This window comes from Gorilla gorilla, chromosome 18, assembly GCF_029281585.2.
Source record: "Gorilla gorilla gorilla isolate KB3781 chromosome 18, NHGRI_mGorGor1-v2.1_pri, whole genome shotgun sequence".
NCBI classification, from domain to species: Eukaryota; Metazoa; Chordata; class Mammalia; order Primates; family Hominidae; genus Gorilla; species Gorilla gorilla.
The window spans coordinates 14,619,067-14,635,653 of record NC_073242.2 but is presented as its reverse complement, the minus strand read 5'-3'; the positions used below and the strand labels follow the sequence as shown (position 1 = coordinate 14,635,653).

Sequence of the window (16,587 nt, the reverse complement as noted above, 5' to 3'; positions counted from 1 at the left end):
TGAGAGGTGCCAAGAGATGGCACACTCTTGTTACTCTTTCCAGGTAATAACAGCCATCGTGAAAACTCAGTGAACACTTAAAACGTGCCCAGCATGGCTCTGAACACTTTATATACATTGTCTTGCTTTATCCTACAAACAACCAAATGGGGCAAGGAACTACACAGGTGAGGACCTTGCCCAAGGTCACCCACTAGTGAGAGGCAGAGGCAGGATTTGAACCCAGGAAGAATCTAGCTCCAGTGCCCAGGTGCATAACCTTCCTGCCACATGGCTCAAACACCATTCCCTTCCATATGCATTTGCTGCACCTCCCAACGCTGGGCCAGCCTCCCGGGAGCACTGATGTAAAGACTAGGCCATGCCGACGTCACACTAATCAGAGAAACAGTAGCTCTTTGCAACAAAAATGCAGTGACAGTTTATGCATCACTCAACAGGTGGTCCTCTGGCCTGACAATTATATGGTTGTCTATAATGTGACTCTTTTCACTTTTTTTTTTGAGACAGGGTCTTACTTTGTCACCCAGGCTGGAGTGCAGTGGTGTGATCTTAGCTCACTGCAACCTCCGTCTCCCGGGTTCAAGTGATACTCCAGCCTCAGCCTCCCATGTAGCTGGGATGACAGACACACACATCTTTTCACATTTTTATCTGATATACACAGAGACAAAAAGTCACAGGAGGTCACACCCACTGTAACCAACAGCACTGTAGCACACAGCTTGGCCATTGGCTGAAAAAGGAAGCCGGGTGATGAGTGCAGCCGAGTGAACCTGTTCTCATCCAGAAGGAGGTGATTGGCAAGCAAGCACCAGATGGGTGATGTACCCCAGGGTGATGTATAGACATATGCCTTACTCGCCAATCCAGGAGCTGTGTGGAGCTGTGGAACCAAAGCCCAACATGCATGAAGAATGCACAGCTGCAACATCAGTGAGGCGATTTGACGGCACTGCCGAAATGTAAAGGAGAAAATGAACGCTATGGAGTGGGGAACATGCAAAGGTAGCAGGCCGCTTCCATTAACAAGGAGAACATGGCATTCTTCTCCATGAATTACCAGTTATCAAGGGTGTTGCAGCTGCAGAGGCATAAAGCAAGGAAATGTCCATCTCTCAGGAATTGGAACAGACTCACAGCACTCACAGGCCTCTTGCAGCCGCGCACTCAGCACTTGACGCTGAGATGAGGAGCAGGTAACGTCAAGATGGTGCTGCAACTTCTTCTTGGAAAGTGACCTCTGGCACGTCACGAAGTCTGTAGGGGGCCAGCCTCCTCTCCCTTGCCTTCCCCATCCCAGGTCACCTTCTCTGTCCCTCTCAATGCCAAGCAGCATGTCTGGCACTGTCTCTGGCATTCAATCAAGAGGGAATGCTTGTGGGATGAATTAATTGCAAGATCATCACGAGCATTGAACAGGCCTCTTCAATCACACAAAATGAGGCATCTCACACTCCCTTACTAAACAATGACAAACCAAGCACTCATTTGGTATTTCTTTGGAAAGAGTATTTTACTATATTTTGAAAAAGATGAACTGTGAAACACTGGTTATTCTGTTACTCGAAACAGCCCAAAATGCTACACTGCCCTGACATCTCATGCCAAACTGGAAAACATAATTGCAAGTGGTGATAAAAAGACATGGAATAGAAACAGTGTGAGATTTGGGGCTAGTCACCTGCAATCCCAAAGGAACAATCACTTAACCTCTGGGAACCTTGGCTTCCTTATGGGGAGCGTGTGACAATAACACCGCCTCACTCTCTTTCATTATGAGCGTGAAATGAGATGTTCAATGAGACAAACAAGTAAGCTTGACTTCTTTTCTTTCTTTTTTAGACAGTCTCACTCTATTGCCCAGGCTGGAGTGCAGTGGTGTGATCATGGCTCACTGCAACCTCCGCCTCCCAGGCTCAAGAGATGGTCCCACCTCAGCCTCCTGAGTAGCTGGGATCACAGGTACGCATCACCACACCCGGTTAATTTTTGTATTTTTTTGAAGAGACAGGGTCTTACCATGTTGTCTAGGCTGGCCTCAAGTGATCTGCCCACACCGGCCTCCCAAAGTGCTGGGATTACAGGCATGAACCACCAAGCCCAGCCAGGTTCATCTTCTATAAAACGAAAACCGTCCCTCTCTTCCACCAACCCAGGATATTTCTTGAATACTGGCCTCTCTCCTGATCCCATATACACCCAACTCCTTCCCACAGAGGCCTCTGACTCACCATTTCTCATGTTTTGGCCACGCCCCCCGACCCAACCCCTCAACTCTCAGCAGGCCTAGCTCCCTGACCTCAGTTCTCAACATTAGGCTCCCTCCTTAGGGGGCTTCCCTCATCACACCTCCCAAAGTTGCTTCTATTTCCTTCCCATATCCAAATCTTAAATTTGTGAGGATGAGCTGGCTTACTGTCTATCCCCCACAAATAGATCATCAGGGAAGGGACAGATGTCTTGTTCATTCACAGCACCTGCCTCCAACTTGTAGGGGCTCAACAGTTACTCGCGGCAGGGAGTGCACAAGGGTAAGTATGGCAGCCAGCCTCTGCCTCACAGATGGAGCACATTCTGCTCATGTCAGAAAATGACCCACCCAGAACTCAAGTGTCACCCAGCACAATATTATTTGAGTGAATAAAACCATTTAATGTTATCTTTTTCTCTTTATTTTTTAATGGATGCATTATAATTGTACATGGTTATGGGGTACAATTTGATGTTTTAATATATGTGTACGTCATGTAATGATCACATCAGGGTACTTAGCATATCCATTGCCTCATGTATTTATCATTTCTTTGTGGTGAGAACATTCAAAACTCTGTCTTCTAGCATGATCTCACTTGTGGAATCTAAACAAAGTTGATCTCATAGAAGTAGAGAGGAGAACAGTGGTTACAGGAGACTGGGCAGGGAGGGGATGCAGGGATGCGGATGGGGAAGATGGGGAGAGGTTGGTCAACAGGTACAAAGTTCCAATTAGACAGGAGGAGTGAGATCTGGTGTTCTATTGCACAGAAGGGTGACTGTGGTTAACAGTAAGGTATTGTATTTTTTCTTCTCTTTGCCCATGAAACTAACAAATTTGTCCCCGTGCATATCTGGAGGCTACCAGGAAGCTGTCCTGGGGCCAGGTTATAAGCAACCCAGCAAGTGGTCAGCAGGCAATCAATTTCAGGCCAGCCAGGATCTGCTACTCAACTGGCCTCAGAACTCTCTAGGGAAACTCCCACTCATTAATCACCTCCAGGGATGAGAGCTGCACTGCCCTCAGGCATGAAACGAATGACTCACACCACCAGGCCACTGTTGTGAACTCTGCTGGAATGCCCAGAAAGGGCAGGGGTCTCTGAGAAGTGAGCAAAATGCTCCCTTCTTGCTCAAGTGCAGCCCCCAGGCTCCCATCAGGCAAAGCATCCCGCAGCAAAACCAGTTTCAAGGACTCTGACACTGCCCAAGACTGGATGTCCACCGCTCATTAGAGATATGTGTTTGATTCCCGTACCGAGACTTGTCACATCAAGACAATCAACGTTGACTGCAGGAACCATGCTAGACATGGGGACACAAAGACGAAGAGGTTCCAGTCTCCTTCCACAGCAACTCCTGAGTCCTCCAATGGCACATAGGTGCCATGTGCCTTGGACACTTGTTCTCTCCAACCTCATCTCCTACTCCCCATCCTCTTGCCACATTGCCCTTTGCTGTTCCTCCAACACACTAGGCACCATCCCACCGCAGGGCCTTTGCACTGGCTGTTCTTTTTTTTTTTTTTTTGAGACGGAGTCTTGCTCTGTCGCCCAGGCTGGAGTGTAGTGGCATGATCTCGGCTCACTGCAAGCTCCGCCTCCCAGGTTCACGATGTTCTTTATGACCAAAATGCTCTTCCTCCAGATACCAACATGACTCACTCTCTTGCTTCCTTTGAGTCTGTGCTTCCACCTCACCTTCCCAACAAGGCCAACCCCAGCCACCTTACTGAGAACTGTAACACTCCAGCCTCCGAGCATTGCCCATGTCCATCCTCTGCTTCACTACTGTTTTCCCAAGGCTTCTCACATCTAACGTGCCCTGATGTTACTATTTGCTTTATTGTTCCTCTGTCTCTCTGCATGAGACCCAAGTTCCTGGAGGTCAAGGTTTTTGTTTTGCTCACTGGGTATTTATCTCCAGGGCCTAGAACAGTGCCTGGCATATGGCAGATACCCAATAATTATCTGCTGAATATCTGAATAAATAATACTGACCTGGCTTCAGGTAACTCAAAATCAGGTTAAAAATCACAAATATCTGAAGAGGCTAGCCCACTCATGAAAACTAACAATGCCACAGGGGACAGAGGCCAGAAGTGGCGCGTACCTCATTTGTCTGTCCTCACCCTCAATTTTCTGATTTTAATTGAAACCCAGAAGAAGTCACCAATGGCCCAACGCAATCAGAAAAGGTGCCCATTCTACATGGAGCTGCCTCCAGCCTTGTGGCTGATCCAAACCCATTCTGTGTCACACACTGCAGGACAGATATAGAAAAGCCAGCTAGGGTCTAAGTCACAAGGCTTCTTCCCCATCTGCCTCCTGCTCCCATCCCTGCCCACTGTGCCCACTCCATTGTTACCAGTTGGCTTCTCCAGGATGTAGCAATGAAGGCACCTGCCCCTTCTCTGGCTAGCTGGCCCAAGGCCAAAACCCCGGGCCTTTGGTCACAGTCGCCCATGGCCCTGGCTAAAGCCTGCTCCCTTCTCAAGTACTAAGGGACATTGAGACCCTCCTCAGTTGTCCAGCCCACCTTCTGCCCCAGGAAACAGGGAGACGCAACTGTTTCTCAGACAACGATACGCTCCTTAGTACCGGACCTCATGTTGCACTCTGGATTTTGATTATATCAAATCCTCTTAAACACAGACCAGAACTGCCACATTCAATACTTCGGTGGGCAAGAATGGCACCTCAGAGCTGTAACTGCAGTGAGGGATTAGGGGATAGACCTCAATGGCAAAGCCAAAAGGGAGAATATACACCAAGCTCTAATTCCCTTGTGGGAATGTCTACAATGGGTCAATTAAGGCCCTTAATTTATAGAAGTCTATCTTTACCCTTTGATATTCACAGTCAACCTTCTCCCAGAAGCCTATTAGCATTTTCAGGAAGAAGAATGTGTGCACCTAGGAACCAGCACTGATTAGCTGGGGGATCATGAGTACAGTCAGGGTCACTAAAAGACTCAGGAACTCTAATCCTGGCCAGAAGGGGTGCTATCCTGCCTGACGCATTCAGCACACGGGAGACTCGGCTGACATCGGATACAAGTTTGAGTTGTAAAGAAAGCCCTGCAGCAGCGACCAGGGGAGCTAAGTCAACGATTAATGCTCTGAATCTGCAAACACACAACCCAGAGAAGCGAGGCTGCTACTTTCCTAGCCGCTGGCTCCACACACCATATCCTGGGGGAGTATCCGGCTGGGCAGAGAGTCCTGCTACTAGAAGTGACAGGTGTCCACAGATTCATCTGGAAACCATCCTAACTGCTAAACTGGTATCTACAGACAGACTGTCAATGTCCTTATGTGGAGATAAGCAAGCCTATTCTGCCCCAGAATCCTCAGACCCTGACTTCACAACCAGCCAACCATATGAACCCACATTAGCAGTTAAGTATTTATACTTTCCAGCTGGGTGTGATGGCTCATGCCTGTAATCCCAGCACTTTGCGAGGCCAAGGTGGGTGAATTGTTTGAGCCCAGGAGTTCGAGACCAGCTTGGGTAACACGGCGAAACCCCATCTCCACAAAACAAAAAAACAAAAAAAAACAAAAGTTATCTGGGCATGGTGGCATGTGCCTTTAGTCCCAGCTACTCAGGAGGCTGAGGTGGGAGGATCGTTTGACCTGGGGAGGCTGAGGCTGCAGTGAGCTAGGGTCACACCACTGCTCTCCAGACTGGGCAACAAAGCGAGATCCTGTCTCAAAAAAAAAAAAAAAAAACAACGACAACAGTAGTTGCACTTTCCAGAAATTAAATCTGGGTCTGGCTGAATGGAGAGCACAGTATACACACAGAGGGCTTCACCTACCATCACTCAATGGCAATGGCTAACATTAGTGTTGTTTCATCATCACTGTTATTACTAACACTTCTCCCTCTGTGCCTTGGTGTCTGCTCAAAAGCCACCTCCCTGAAGGGTGCATGGTGTCTGTTTCCACATTCGTCAGTCCAGAGACAGCTCGTAAGCCCAGGGAAGGAGGTCCCAGGTAGGAGGTGGAAGGTCACTGCGCAGCCTTAGGAACTAAGGTCATTATAATGATAACATCTAATATTTATGCACTTTCTGTGTACATAAAAAGGCTTTGGAGTAAGCACTTTACACGGCACTTAATTCTCATCATAAACCCATGTTTGCTGTTCTCACTGGAGAGGTAAGAAACTGAGGCCCGGGAACACCTAGTAGAATCAGGGACCAGGATTTGAGGAGCCCAGGGAAACTGGTTACAGCACCCACTCCACGAGGCTGCCTCTGGAGGTGGAATATGGAACAGCACCAAAAGCAGCCCACTGCAAACCCAGCCACTGAGGCAAAGAGAAGGCGGCATTCAAGGGGCAGGCTAGGAAGTGACTTCTGCTCTGAGAGTCATTACAAGAATGTCATGAGAGCCCTTGTGACTCTGCTACCACTTCACCCACTGAGTCATTCATTCCTGCACCGAACACCTCCTGGGCATCTCTGGCAAGCCCCATGATGGCACAGGTGGCACAGGCATCTCCGAGACATGGTCCCTGTCCTCATGGGAGGAGGGAAGCCCAGGGAGGGCAGGGGTCAGGTCGTTCCAGTGCACCACCACATCCCTCATCTCTCAGCACAAGTACACAACAGATGGCTGCTGAAGGAATGGATGAAGAGATGAATAAATGAATGAATGCAAAAATGAAGGAAACCATTCCACAGAAACCCAAGAGGAAAAAAAAGTCCTTTAAAAAAAGTACCTACAAGTAATGATGCATATCCCAAATTCTAATCTATATGTTCATTCTGCAAAAACAACGAGATGTTAGCAGTTTCAGAATTAGTGTTGTCCTACTCGATTTCCCCACACAAGAAACACTATCTGCTCTGCATTCGAATTATAGCAAGAATTAGCCTTTAGCAGGAACCATATGATTTTAACGCACAGATGAATTTCAATTAGACATTCATCTAACCATGCTGATGTGTTTTCCATTTAACCCTAAATTACAGTCCTTTCAAATAACTGTGATCTCCCCTCTGCTTCTCTCTCTTCAATTTTGGTTTGGTTTTGTGAAAGGTCTGCTGGTAAAAATGAGGCAATACCAGTAACTTATCTACAAATTACGGGAAGGAGAAAGTAGGTTAAAAAAGACCAAGAAACTTAAAACAAGTATAATCAAACCACATCCGAGTTGGGCAGGAAACAATAGGAGTCTGTTCTCGCTCATAGGGAAGGAAGGTAAATCGTACCAGGACTATTATCAAACAAGTCACAGAAGGAATTCAGCCTGTGCTCTTCCCAAACCTGAACGATAGTCATCAGATTACAACCAACTTCAACTTCACACTGAGAGAAAGGTAGTAACTGGAAGCAGAAAGCCGACACATGTAGGCTGGCAATTCCCTCCACGCTACAGAGTCTCATTTTCAATTCAGGTGTCCACCACAACTGGCTCTTACATCCCAAAGGCAGTTTGTGTGTCTCTCACAAGGGAGGTGAGACCTTCATCCTAAGAAGAGGCCATATCAGGAGAGAGGACAGATCTCCTAAACACTTCCCCTGACTAAATGGTTCAGCTACAGCCAGTGTCCTAAACTGAGAGGTTGCCAGTAACCTGCAATTTGCTTTTGCTCAAACATAAATCCTATGTATCACTGTCAATATCCTGCTTCTGAGGGTGTACTAGAGTTTTGCAAGATGTTACCACTGGGGGAAACTGAGGAAGATCTCTCTGTATTATTTGTTACAACTGCATGCAAATCTATAATTATGTCAGTAAAAAATTTCAATTAAAAAAAAAACTGCATAAAAGCCGGGTACAGTGGCTCACACCTGTAATCCCAGCACATTGGGAGGCTAAGATGGGCAGATCACTTGAGGCCAGAAGTTGAAGACCAGCCTGGCCAACATGGTAAAATCCCATCTCTACTGAAAATACAAACAAAATTAGCTGGGTGTGATGGTGCATGCCTGTAGTCCCAGCTACTCGGAGGCTGAGGCACGAGAATCACTTGAACCCTGGAGACAGAGGTTGCAGTGAGCCGAGATCACGCTACTGTACTCCAGCCTGGGCGACAGAGCCAGACTCTGTCAAAAAACAAAACAAAACAAAACAAAACAAAACAAAACACACCAAAAAAAATCAAAAAAACTAAAACTGCATAATGATGGATAAATGGATAAAGAAAGAAAAAGAAAATGTGGTATATTTCTTGGTACACACACACACACACACACATTCAGCCTTAAAGAAATAAATTCTGATATATGCGACAACATGGATGAATCTCGAGGACATTACATTAAGTGAAATGAGCCAGTGACAAAGACAAATGCTGCACGATTCTACTTATATGAGGTATCTAAAATTGTCAAACTCATGCAGAGAGGAGAATAGTGATTGCTGGGGCTGGGGGGATGGAGAGTTGTTGTCCAATGGGTATGAAGTATCAGTCATGCAGGTGACTCCACAGAGCAATGGATAGCACATTGTACTTCTGAAGTTTCAGTATGCAAGATAAATGAGATCTAGAAATCTGCTGAATGATGCTGTGCCTACACTCAACAATAATGTTAACTATACAAATAAAAATGTGTTAAAAGGGTAGATCTCATGTTGTGTTCTTATCACAACTCTAAAAATGCAGCAGGCCGGCTCATGCCTGTAATCTCAGCACTTTGGGAGGCTGAGGCGGGTGGATCACGAGGTCAGTAGATTGAGACCATCCTGGCTAACACAGTGAAACCCCGTCTCTACTAAAAATAGAAAAAATGAGCCGGGTGTGGGGGCAGGCGCCTGTAGTCCCAGGCGCCTGTAGTCCCAGCTACTTGGGAGGCTGAGGCAGGAGAATGGCGTGAACCCGGGAGGCGGAGCTTGCAGTGAGCTGAGATCATGCCGCTGTACTCCAGCCTGGGCAACAGAGCGAGACTCAGTCCCAAAAAAAAAAAAAAAAAAAAAATTCTGCAGGCCAGGTGCAGTGTCTCACACTTGTAATCCCAACACTTTGGGAGGCCAAGGCAGGCAGATCACTTGAGCTCAGGAGTTCAAGAGCAGCCTGGCCAACATGGTGAAACCCCATCTCTACTAAAAATACAAAAATTAGCTGGGCATGGTGGCACATGCCTGTAATCCCAGCTACTTGGGAGGCTGACGCTTGAACCCAGAGGCAGAGGCTGCAGTGAGCCGAGATCACGCCACTGCACTCCAGCCTGGGCAACAGAGACTCCATCTCAAAATAAATAAATAAATAAATAAATAAATAAATAAATATAAATAAACAATGCTGCAAACCCCAGAGCCCAGCAATCTCTGGTTTCATCTCTTAGAACGACAAGTCTAGCTTCAGCACTGCAGAGGGTATCTTACAGTAAGACAATCTGAGATGAAGCCACGGCAGCTATCTTCAGGCCTGGAAATCATGCAACCAAAAAAAAAAAAAAGTCCCGAGGGACCCAGTACATCTCCAGTTGCTATTAACATATTAACATCAATGTAGTCCCAGTTAGCAGTGGGCAGGTTTCACAGTAAACACGCCTCATCTGATGGGGGCAGGCTCTGCGAAGCTTCCCGTAGAAACGTGCATTGATGGGGACCAGATCTTCTGACTGTTGGAGAAGATTCCAAAAATCTGGACTTTTCTTCCTAAATTTTAATGTTGGCAGTTCAGAAAATTTTCTTTTAAACACTGCAAAGACCAAACCAAATGAGTCTGGTGGCCAGTTTGCAACCCAGCAGGCACTTGATGGGCACTTTATATATATATATATATATATATATTTTTTTTTTTTTTTTTTTTTTTTTTTGAGATGGAGTCTTGGTCTGTCGCCCAGGCTGGAGTGCAGTGGTGCAATCTCGGCTCACTGCAAGCTCCGCCTCCTGGGTTCACGCCATTCTCCTGCCTCAGCCTCCCGAGTAGCTGAGACTGCAGGCGCCTGCCACCATGCCCGGCCAATTTTTTTTGTATTTTTAGTAGAGACGGGGTTTCACTGTGTTAGCCAGGATGGTCTCGATCTCCTGACCTCGTGATCCGCCCGCCTCGGCCTCCCAAAGTGCTGGGATTACAGGGGTGAGCCACCGTGCCCAGCGGGCACTTTATATTTTGCCCCCATCTCCATCAGCTCTCTAGAGCAGGGCTTGCGCTGCCTGTTTTCTAAATGGAGTGAAACAACCTGCCCGAGACCAGGTGGCTGGCAGGGCACTCGGCACCTCTAACTGGAGGCCCTGCTGATTCTGCTGACTCAGGCTTCCGTGACTTACATTCATTTAGCAAACGCTAGTTTAAGAAAGTTGCAGAGAAATATCTAGGGCCCCATAAACTCTGAGTCAGCTGTACATTTGCCAGACCGTGTGTTGTCATGAGATGGACCACTAGGAAAATCTGAACACATCACCCCTGTCACCTCTAGGCCAAAGCCTCTCACCAAACACTTCTTCCCTTTAGAGCACTTATAAGAGTTAAGACAGTGAGTTATTTGCATATCTGATCCATGTCCACCTCTCTACTGTACTGTAAAGCTCGAATATGGCACAGACTGTTTATGACATTGTGTATCTCCAGAACTAGCATGATACTTGGCCCAAAGAAAGAGCTCCATCAACACTGCTGAATGAATCAAGAAAGGGATAGGCCAGACAGGGGCCATGAAAAGGCCCCAATCAATTCACTAATGCCACCACCACTAACAAGGACAGAGTTTCTGGGAAGCTTTTCAGAGGCGCTAATGCTCCCCTGAATAACAAAATGACCTGGCCAGACCATCATACACCGAAAGCAGCGGAAGGGCAGGGGCCTCTTGTAATTGTACTCCATGCAGTGGTGGCCTTTCATCCATAGGGTCACATTCCACCCATTCATGTAGGTGGGGCAGCAAATCTACTACCCCAGGGCGAGCTGGCCCTTTTACCAGCCTGGCCACTGCCTGAGCACCTGGCTGCAGAGAGGAAACCTTTATGAAACAGCCCTTGTATAAAACGCACTATGCTCATCTCACTTACCCACTCTAAGCTCCTTATGGCAGGGATCTCACCTGTCACTGAATCAGCTGCAGCCTGGGCTCCGCATAAGTGAGATGAGCATTTGTGCAGCCCAGACTGCAGCTGATGCAGTGACAGGTGAGATCCCTGCCATAAGGAGCTTAGAGTGGATAAGACCTTTGAAAAGGGGGAACCAGGTGCATCAGGAACCAGGCTGTAGGTACGGAAAAGGCCCAGGTTCAAAGGCACAAATGCTGGACATGCTGGGGGAAAAGCAAGTCAGACCAGGATTAAGGCAGCTGGAGCTCAGGACATGTGAGCAGGATCTGAGAGATGACAGCAGAGATATACAGAGGACAAGATGGGAAAGCTTCAAGAGAAGTCACAACACTGGCCATCAGGTGTTTTCCCTCAGCAGTGTACCAAATGGAATGCCAAGGCTCCTTCCTGCAGACCACAAACATGCTACTTAGTCCAAAGCTTGATGATCATTTACAACTAGAGATTACACGTAACAATGCGTTTTTCCCGCTTCTCTAGAAACATGAAAAAACCTAGTAATCCTACATCCATATTCCTGCAGAACAGCAGCAGCCTGGGGTAGAACAGGAGCTGCTCGCCAAGGTGGCATACGCTCTCCAATTTGCCACACCCCTCGCCACTCTCTACTGCCCTCACCTGGGGCCTGAGTCATTCATGGATGTTCATCGCCCAATTTCTGTAGACATTAGTTCCTCTGATAAGGCATTTTCTCACTGTGTCCCGATAACAGTGTCTCACAGACATGCAACCTAAGGCCCGGAGTGGTACAATTCCATGTTTAAGAACACACAATCAATCAAATCCAGGTGGTACCTGACCCCAGCTTCTCTTGGGTATGCAATCAAGACTCTGATTAGGTTCACTGAATCCCGGACCAGCTTATGCATCATCACTGCTATATATTCAGAATGTTAGTTTCTGATTTTAGAGAAACACACATATTAGCAAAATGAGCAATGGTTTCCTATTAAGGTCAGTCCCGAAGCTAATGACTTACAGAACTTCTCTGAATATCCTGTTCAGTCTTAGCGTACATCTCAGACAGATCACCATTCAGAATGACTTCAGCTAACGAGTTCACCAGCGGTGCATGATGTATAATTAAGAAGACCTGGCGGAAAGAAAAGAAACGGGATTTGCATGAAAGTGTGCGGTATTTTCAACCTCTTGCTTCCTGGATCAGAAGCGACCAGGCTGGGCTACCTAAGTCCTGTATTAAGCAATTCCTACGATGCAAAATTCAAAGAATGAGCCACAGGAAGCAGGACTCGGTTCCACTCTTGTAAGGTCAGTCTCTCCTTCAGACTGTTGCCTATTTGGCTGGCTGCTCTTCCTTGGAAGGAAGTGCATTAATGCGAGACTGTCCCTCATGGCTGGGTGAAGCCAAATCCGGCTGAAGTGGAGCAATGCGGGAAAGAACAGCCAAACCAGCACACTCCTTCCTTTCCATGGGCATTTTAGTGTCAAATTTGATTATAAGAAGACTAGAAGGCACTGTCCCAATACTTTAGTGATACAAGAAGAAGGGGCCGGAGAGTTTTGTTCCAATCAAGGACTTGGCAGAGGGTTGGCTACACAGAGATTCCATCACGGGAAGGAGCTCTGACCCTGTGGTGGGTTTTAGCACACGGGGATTCCACAGCATCGTCAGGAGGTATGTGAACTACGTGGCTGAAAATCACACGAGACAGAGGCAAACCCAGGTGGGCCAGGACGCAAAATCAGAGGGCTGGCTCTGGGCTAAGCTGGCCCTGCTCCCACACCTGTTGCTCAATGTTCAGAGGACCAGCTTTAAGAATCAGGGTATTCAAAACTGTCTTGCAAAGCTGGCCTAGACACGCCTGCTATTTTGTTTTAAAATGTAAAGGCAAGAGGGTGTAGCACAGGGTGTGGCTTATCTACCATTTGCATATAAAAGTGTGTGCATGTTTGTATTTGCTTATTTACATATGCATAGGCCAGGGTTTCTCAATCTTGGCACTGCTGACACTTTGGGCTGTAACTGAGTATGGAGGGAGGCTGTCCCAGACACTGCAGGCTGGTTAGCAGCATCCCTGACCTCTACCCACTAGATGTCAGTAGCACCCCAGCCTCAGTCATGACAACTGAATGCATCTCCCCAGACATTGCCAGGTATCCCCTGAGGGGCAAAATCGCCCCTAGTTGAGAACCCCTGACAGATGTCTCTGTTAGGACATATGAGAACCCTGTAACCTAATTGTCTCTGGGGATAGAAGTCAGGAGCCTGAACAAAACTAGAACAGAAACCCGGTTTTTACCTGTTTGAACTTTTTAACTTTAAAAAACGTTGTTTAAAAAAATTATTTTTTAAAAAGTGAAGGCAAAAATCAACACAGGCTGCCTCTGGGGAGTGCAGTTGGGTGCCCAGGGTATAGAGTGAGAGAGAGACTTTTCACATGCCATGTTTTGTACTGTTTGAACAAGGGGAATATATTATTCTAACAAACACATAGAATTCAAATTAGATAAAAGGTACAGGCAGAATGGCCATGTGGCACCTCCCTATAAAAAATTGCATCTTTTAAAAAAATACTGGGAACCTTTTCTATCACAGAGACCACATAGTATGATTCAATGAGTTAACCCATGTCCAAGGCTTGGCAGGCCCTTAAATGTTAGCAATGATGATTTTTCTCACCTTCCTTATGGCCGAATTACTGCCACACAATCACTCTACCAACAATACAAAACACCAATCACTGTGGTCATTCATTCTCAAATATCTGTTACGTACCTTGTATGAATGCGGCCTTAACTGATCATTTATTCCTTCTTTTCAGTCCACAAGCATTCAGTGAGCACCTACAAAGGCCCCCCTGAACAAAGCAACCAATTCCTGCCTGTGGACACACACAGTGCTCATTTTCCTGGCTCTGAACCCGAAAAAGAGGGAGGGTGAGTAACTGTAAGGTACGTGGAAGCACGTGCAGGCCAGACTCAAAAAGCTGGGCCCAGCTGCCTACACCACACTCTGTTAGCAGTTTGGTTTTAGGAGGACAGCATCACCTGTCACACCAAATTAACGTCATCCATAAAAATTTTCATGGTTTTCTAGCTATGCTTGTAAAATAATTTGCAAGTATGCAATGATTTTATATTGAGGTAGGGGCTTTCAGGACATAGGATTTATACCTGATTTTAGGTTTTTCACACATTTAGGTCACATTTTCATTAAGCTAGATGAAAATGCAGGGGGAAACAGGGCTTCAGGTTGTTTATCTTTAAAAGGGATGTATTACTCAAGTTTGAGGAACAATGAATTACAAGCTATGTTTTCTGTGAGATACTGAAACAAGTAATTGGGTGCATGGGCTACTGGTCCTTTACAAAGCAAACTGGTGAGGGAGGAGTCTCAGAGAAAAGGCCTAACTCTCTCCACTGACGTTCCCGCTGTGGGCAGTTGGCGGCCATGCTCTCTGGAGGAGACCCTGCCCGGGCAATGCTCCAACAGCTGAAGGGTCCTGAGGATGCTTTCCATATGATTCCTGGGGCTGAGAACTGGCTTGCTTGGGTCCTGTTGGACTCTCAGAATCACAAGCAGGAGATGCCGGCAGACTTGGAAAGACGCAGCAGAAAAAAGCTGCCAGGAGAGGCTGGGGTTTGTGCTCAGCGCCGTCGTACAGAGCGGCATTCAGACAAAGTTGGCCCCGTGCAGAGCTCTGAGCAAACAGCCCCAGAATAGGACTCTGGGCTGTGAGTGATGGTCAGGACATGTCCGGATTGGCCTACCTGCCGGGGAGGAGGTGGCCTCTGAACCTCTCCTCTTGGGCCAAAAAGACAAAGCCCCGCCCCAAATTCAAAACAGCTGGGGATCAAGTCAGACGGACAGTTCCTCATCAAAGCAAATAAATACCTGTGCCATTGCAAAAGCGGAAACAGAGTTCTGGGTAAATGCTGGACTACTTAATAGTCTAATGAGATGCCCTGAGAGTCTGGACTGCTTGTAATAAAAATATTTTTAAAGTTATGTAACTGGGTCGCCATGGAGTTTTTCCCTTCTTGTAAATATTACATAATTACATGAAGGAAACACACTTGTTGAAGGAGGGGAGGGAGAAAAATTGGCTCAAGACACAAATCTGAGAGCTAAGGTTGCTACAAGATTCCTTCCACAAGGTAATCTGGGAACTAGAACCGCGATAAAGCCCTTTAACAATAGACTCATTTCAGGAAGTTTGTTACACCAAGGTTGCTGTGTGTACGCACGCTGTGGGTTCTGCAGTGTGGGGCTTCATTCAAAGCTGCAGGAGTAAAAGCGCTGCAGCCCACGTTTCCAGGGCATTTCAAGCACTCCTCAGTTGTTTTGGAAACCTCAGTCTTCATGGTAAAAATCAACTATACAAGTTAGGTTTGGTTTGTTTTTCATTTCTCTTTGGATTTCCATCTCCTACCATGAAAAAGATACACACTACCTCTATTTAGTACCTGGAAAACAGAAAGCCCTTTCTGTTTTGCTGTTATTTTACTCCAGCATGGGGGGGACAGAGAAGATGGGGTGATAAGGCCTGGGGATTTTCTTCAAGGCAGTGGCACGCCAAGGGACCCCAAATGTAGTGGGGACATTGGTGAATGATCAAGCATACCTGTGACAGAAGATAAAGAGACACCGGCAGGCTAATTTTCGGCCGTTCTCCTCCCTAGTGCGGGGTGGCAGGAGAGAGAGAGAGAGATCAGGTCACACAAGCGAGCAGCACAAAATACACAAAGCCAAAAGCCTTCTGTGTGAACAAAGGCGTCCTGTCCCACTGACTTCCTCCACGGCCCTAGGGCTGTCCTCTCTTGGTGCTACTCAAAAGTCCACTCCGCAAAATCCCACTCAATACTGTTTGCAAGGACACTATTTTTCCATCTGAGAAACCTTTCACCATTACTCAGGGATGAGAGGCTGACCCACGAGAACTTGCTCCTTAAGTTACCAAGCACGTTCATTTGTACCAGCTGGGGCACTGGACGCCCCAGCAGGAGAGGCCTCCAGGAGGCCTGTTCTTGGGAAGTTATTTTCAAAGCATGGGGGAGGAGGTTTAGGGCACTCTGGCCTTGGAAAAGCCCCTCGTTTATGCTGAATTTCAAGATGCTCCATTTCACACCCACCCTGTTAGAGAAGAATCGTTAGGCCCTCATTTTGCAGCCGAAGAAACGGGCTCAGGTTAACTGCTTTAGGTCACAGAGTTAGGAAAGGGAAGAGGCAGAATTTGAATGCAGGTCTGAAAACTCCAATTCTCATACTTTGTCTCTGCCTCCCAGAGCTGCCTCTGGTAAAGCTAAGGCGCTTATTCACTTTTATAGTCTTCTCACACACACACTCTGTCTCTGTCTCTCT

At 47.0% G+C, this 16,587-nt stretch overlaps 1 protein-coding gene across 10 annotated transcripts in view; it reads right to left on the bottom strand.

The window, feature by feature from the left end:
• The window catches only part of CLEC16A (C-type lectin domain containing 16A), a 237,361-nt gene that overhangs the window by 186,502 nt on the left and 34,272 nt on the right, over nt 1-16,587 (bottom strand). For all 10 annotated transcript variants that reach the window (XM_055365296.2, XM_019012487.3, XM_055365306.2 and 7 more), the window contains exons 8-9: nt 15,851-15,904; nt 12,244-12,357 (exon numbers count right to left, since the gene is read on the bottom strand). In XM_055365296.2, the coding sequence (XP_055221271.1) occupies nt 12,244-12,357; nt 15,851-15,904 (168 nt within the window). The remainder of the gene's footprint in view (nt 1-12,243; nt 12,358-15,850; nt 15,905-16,587) is intronic.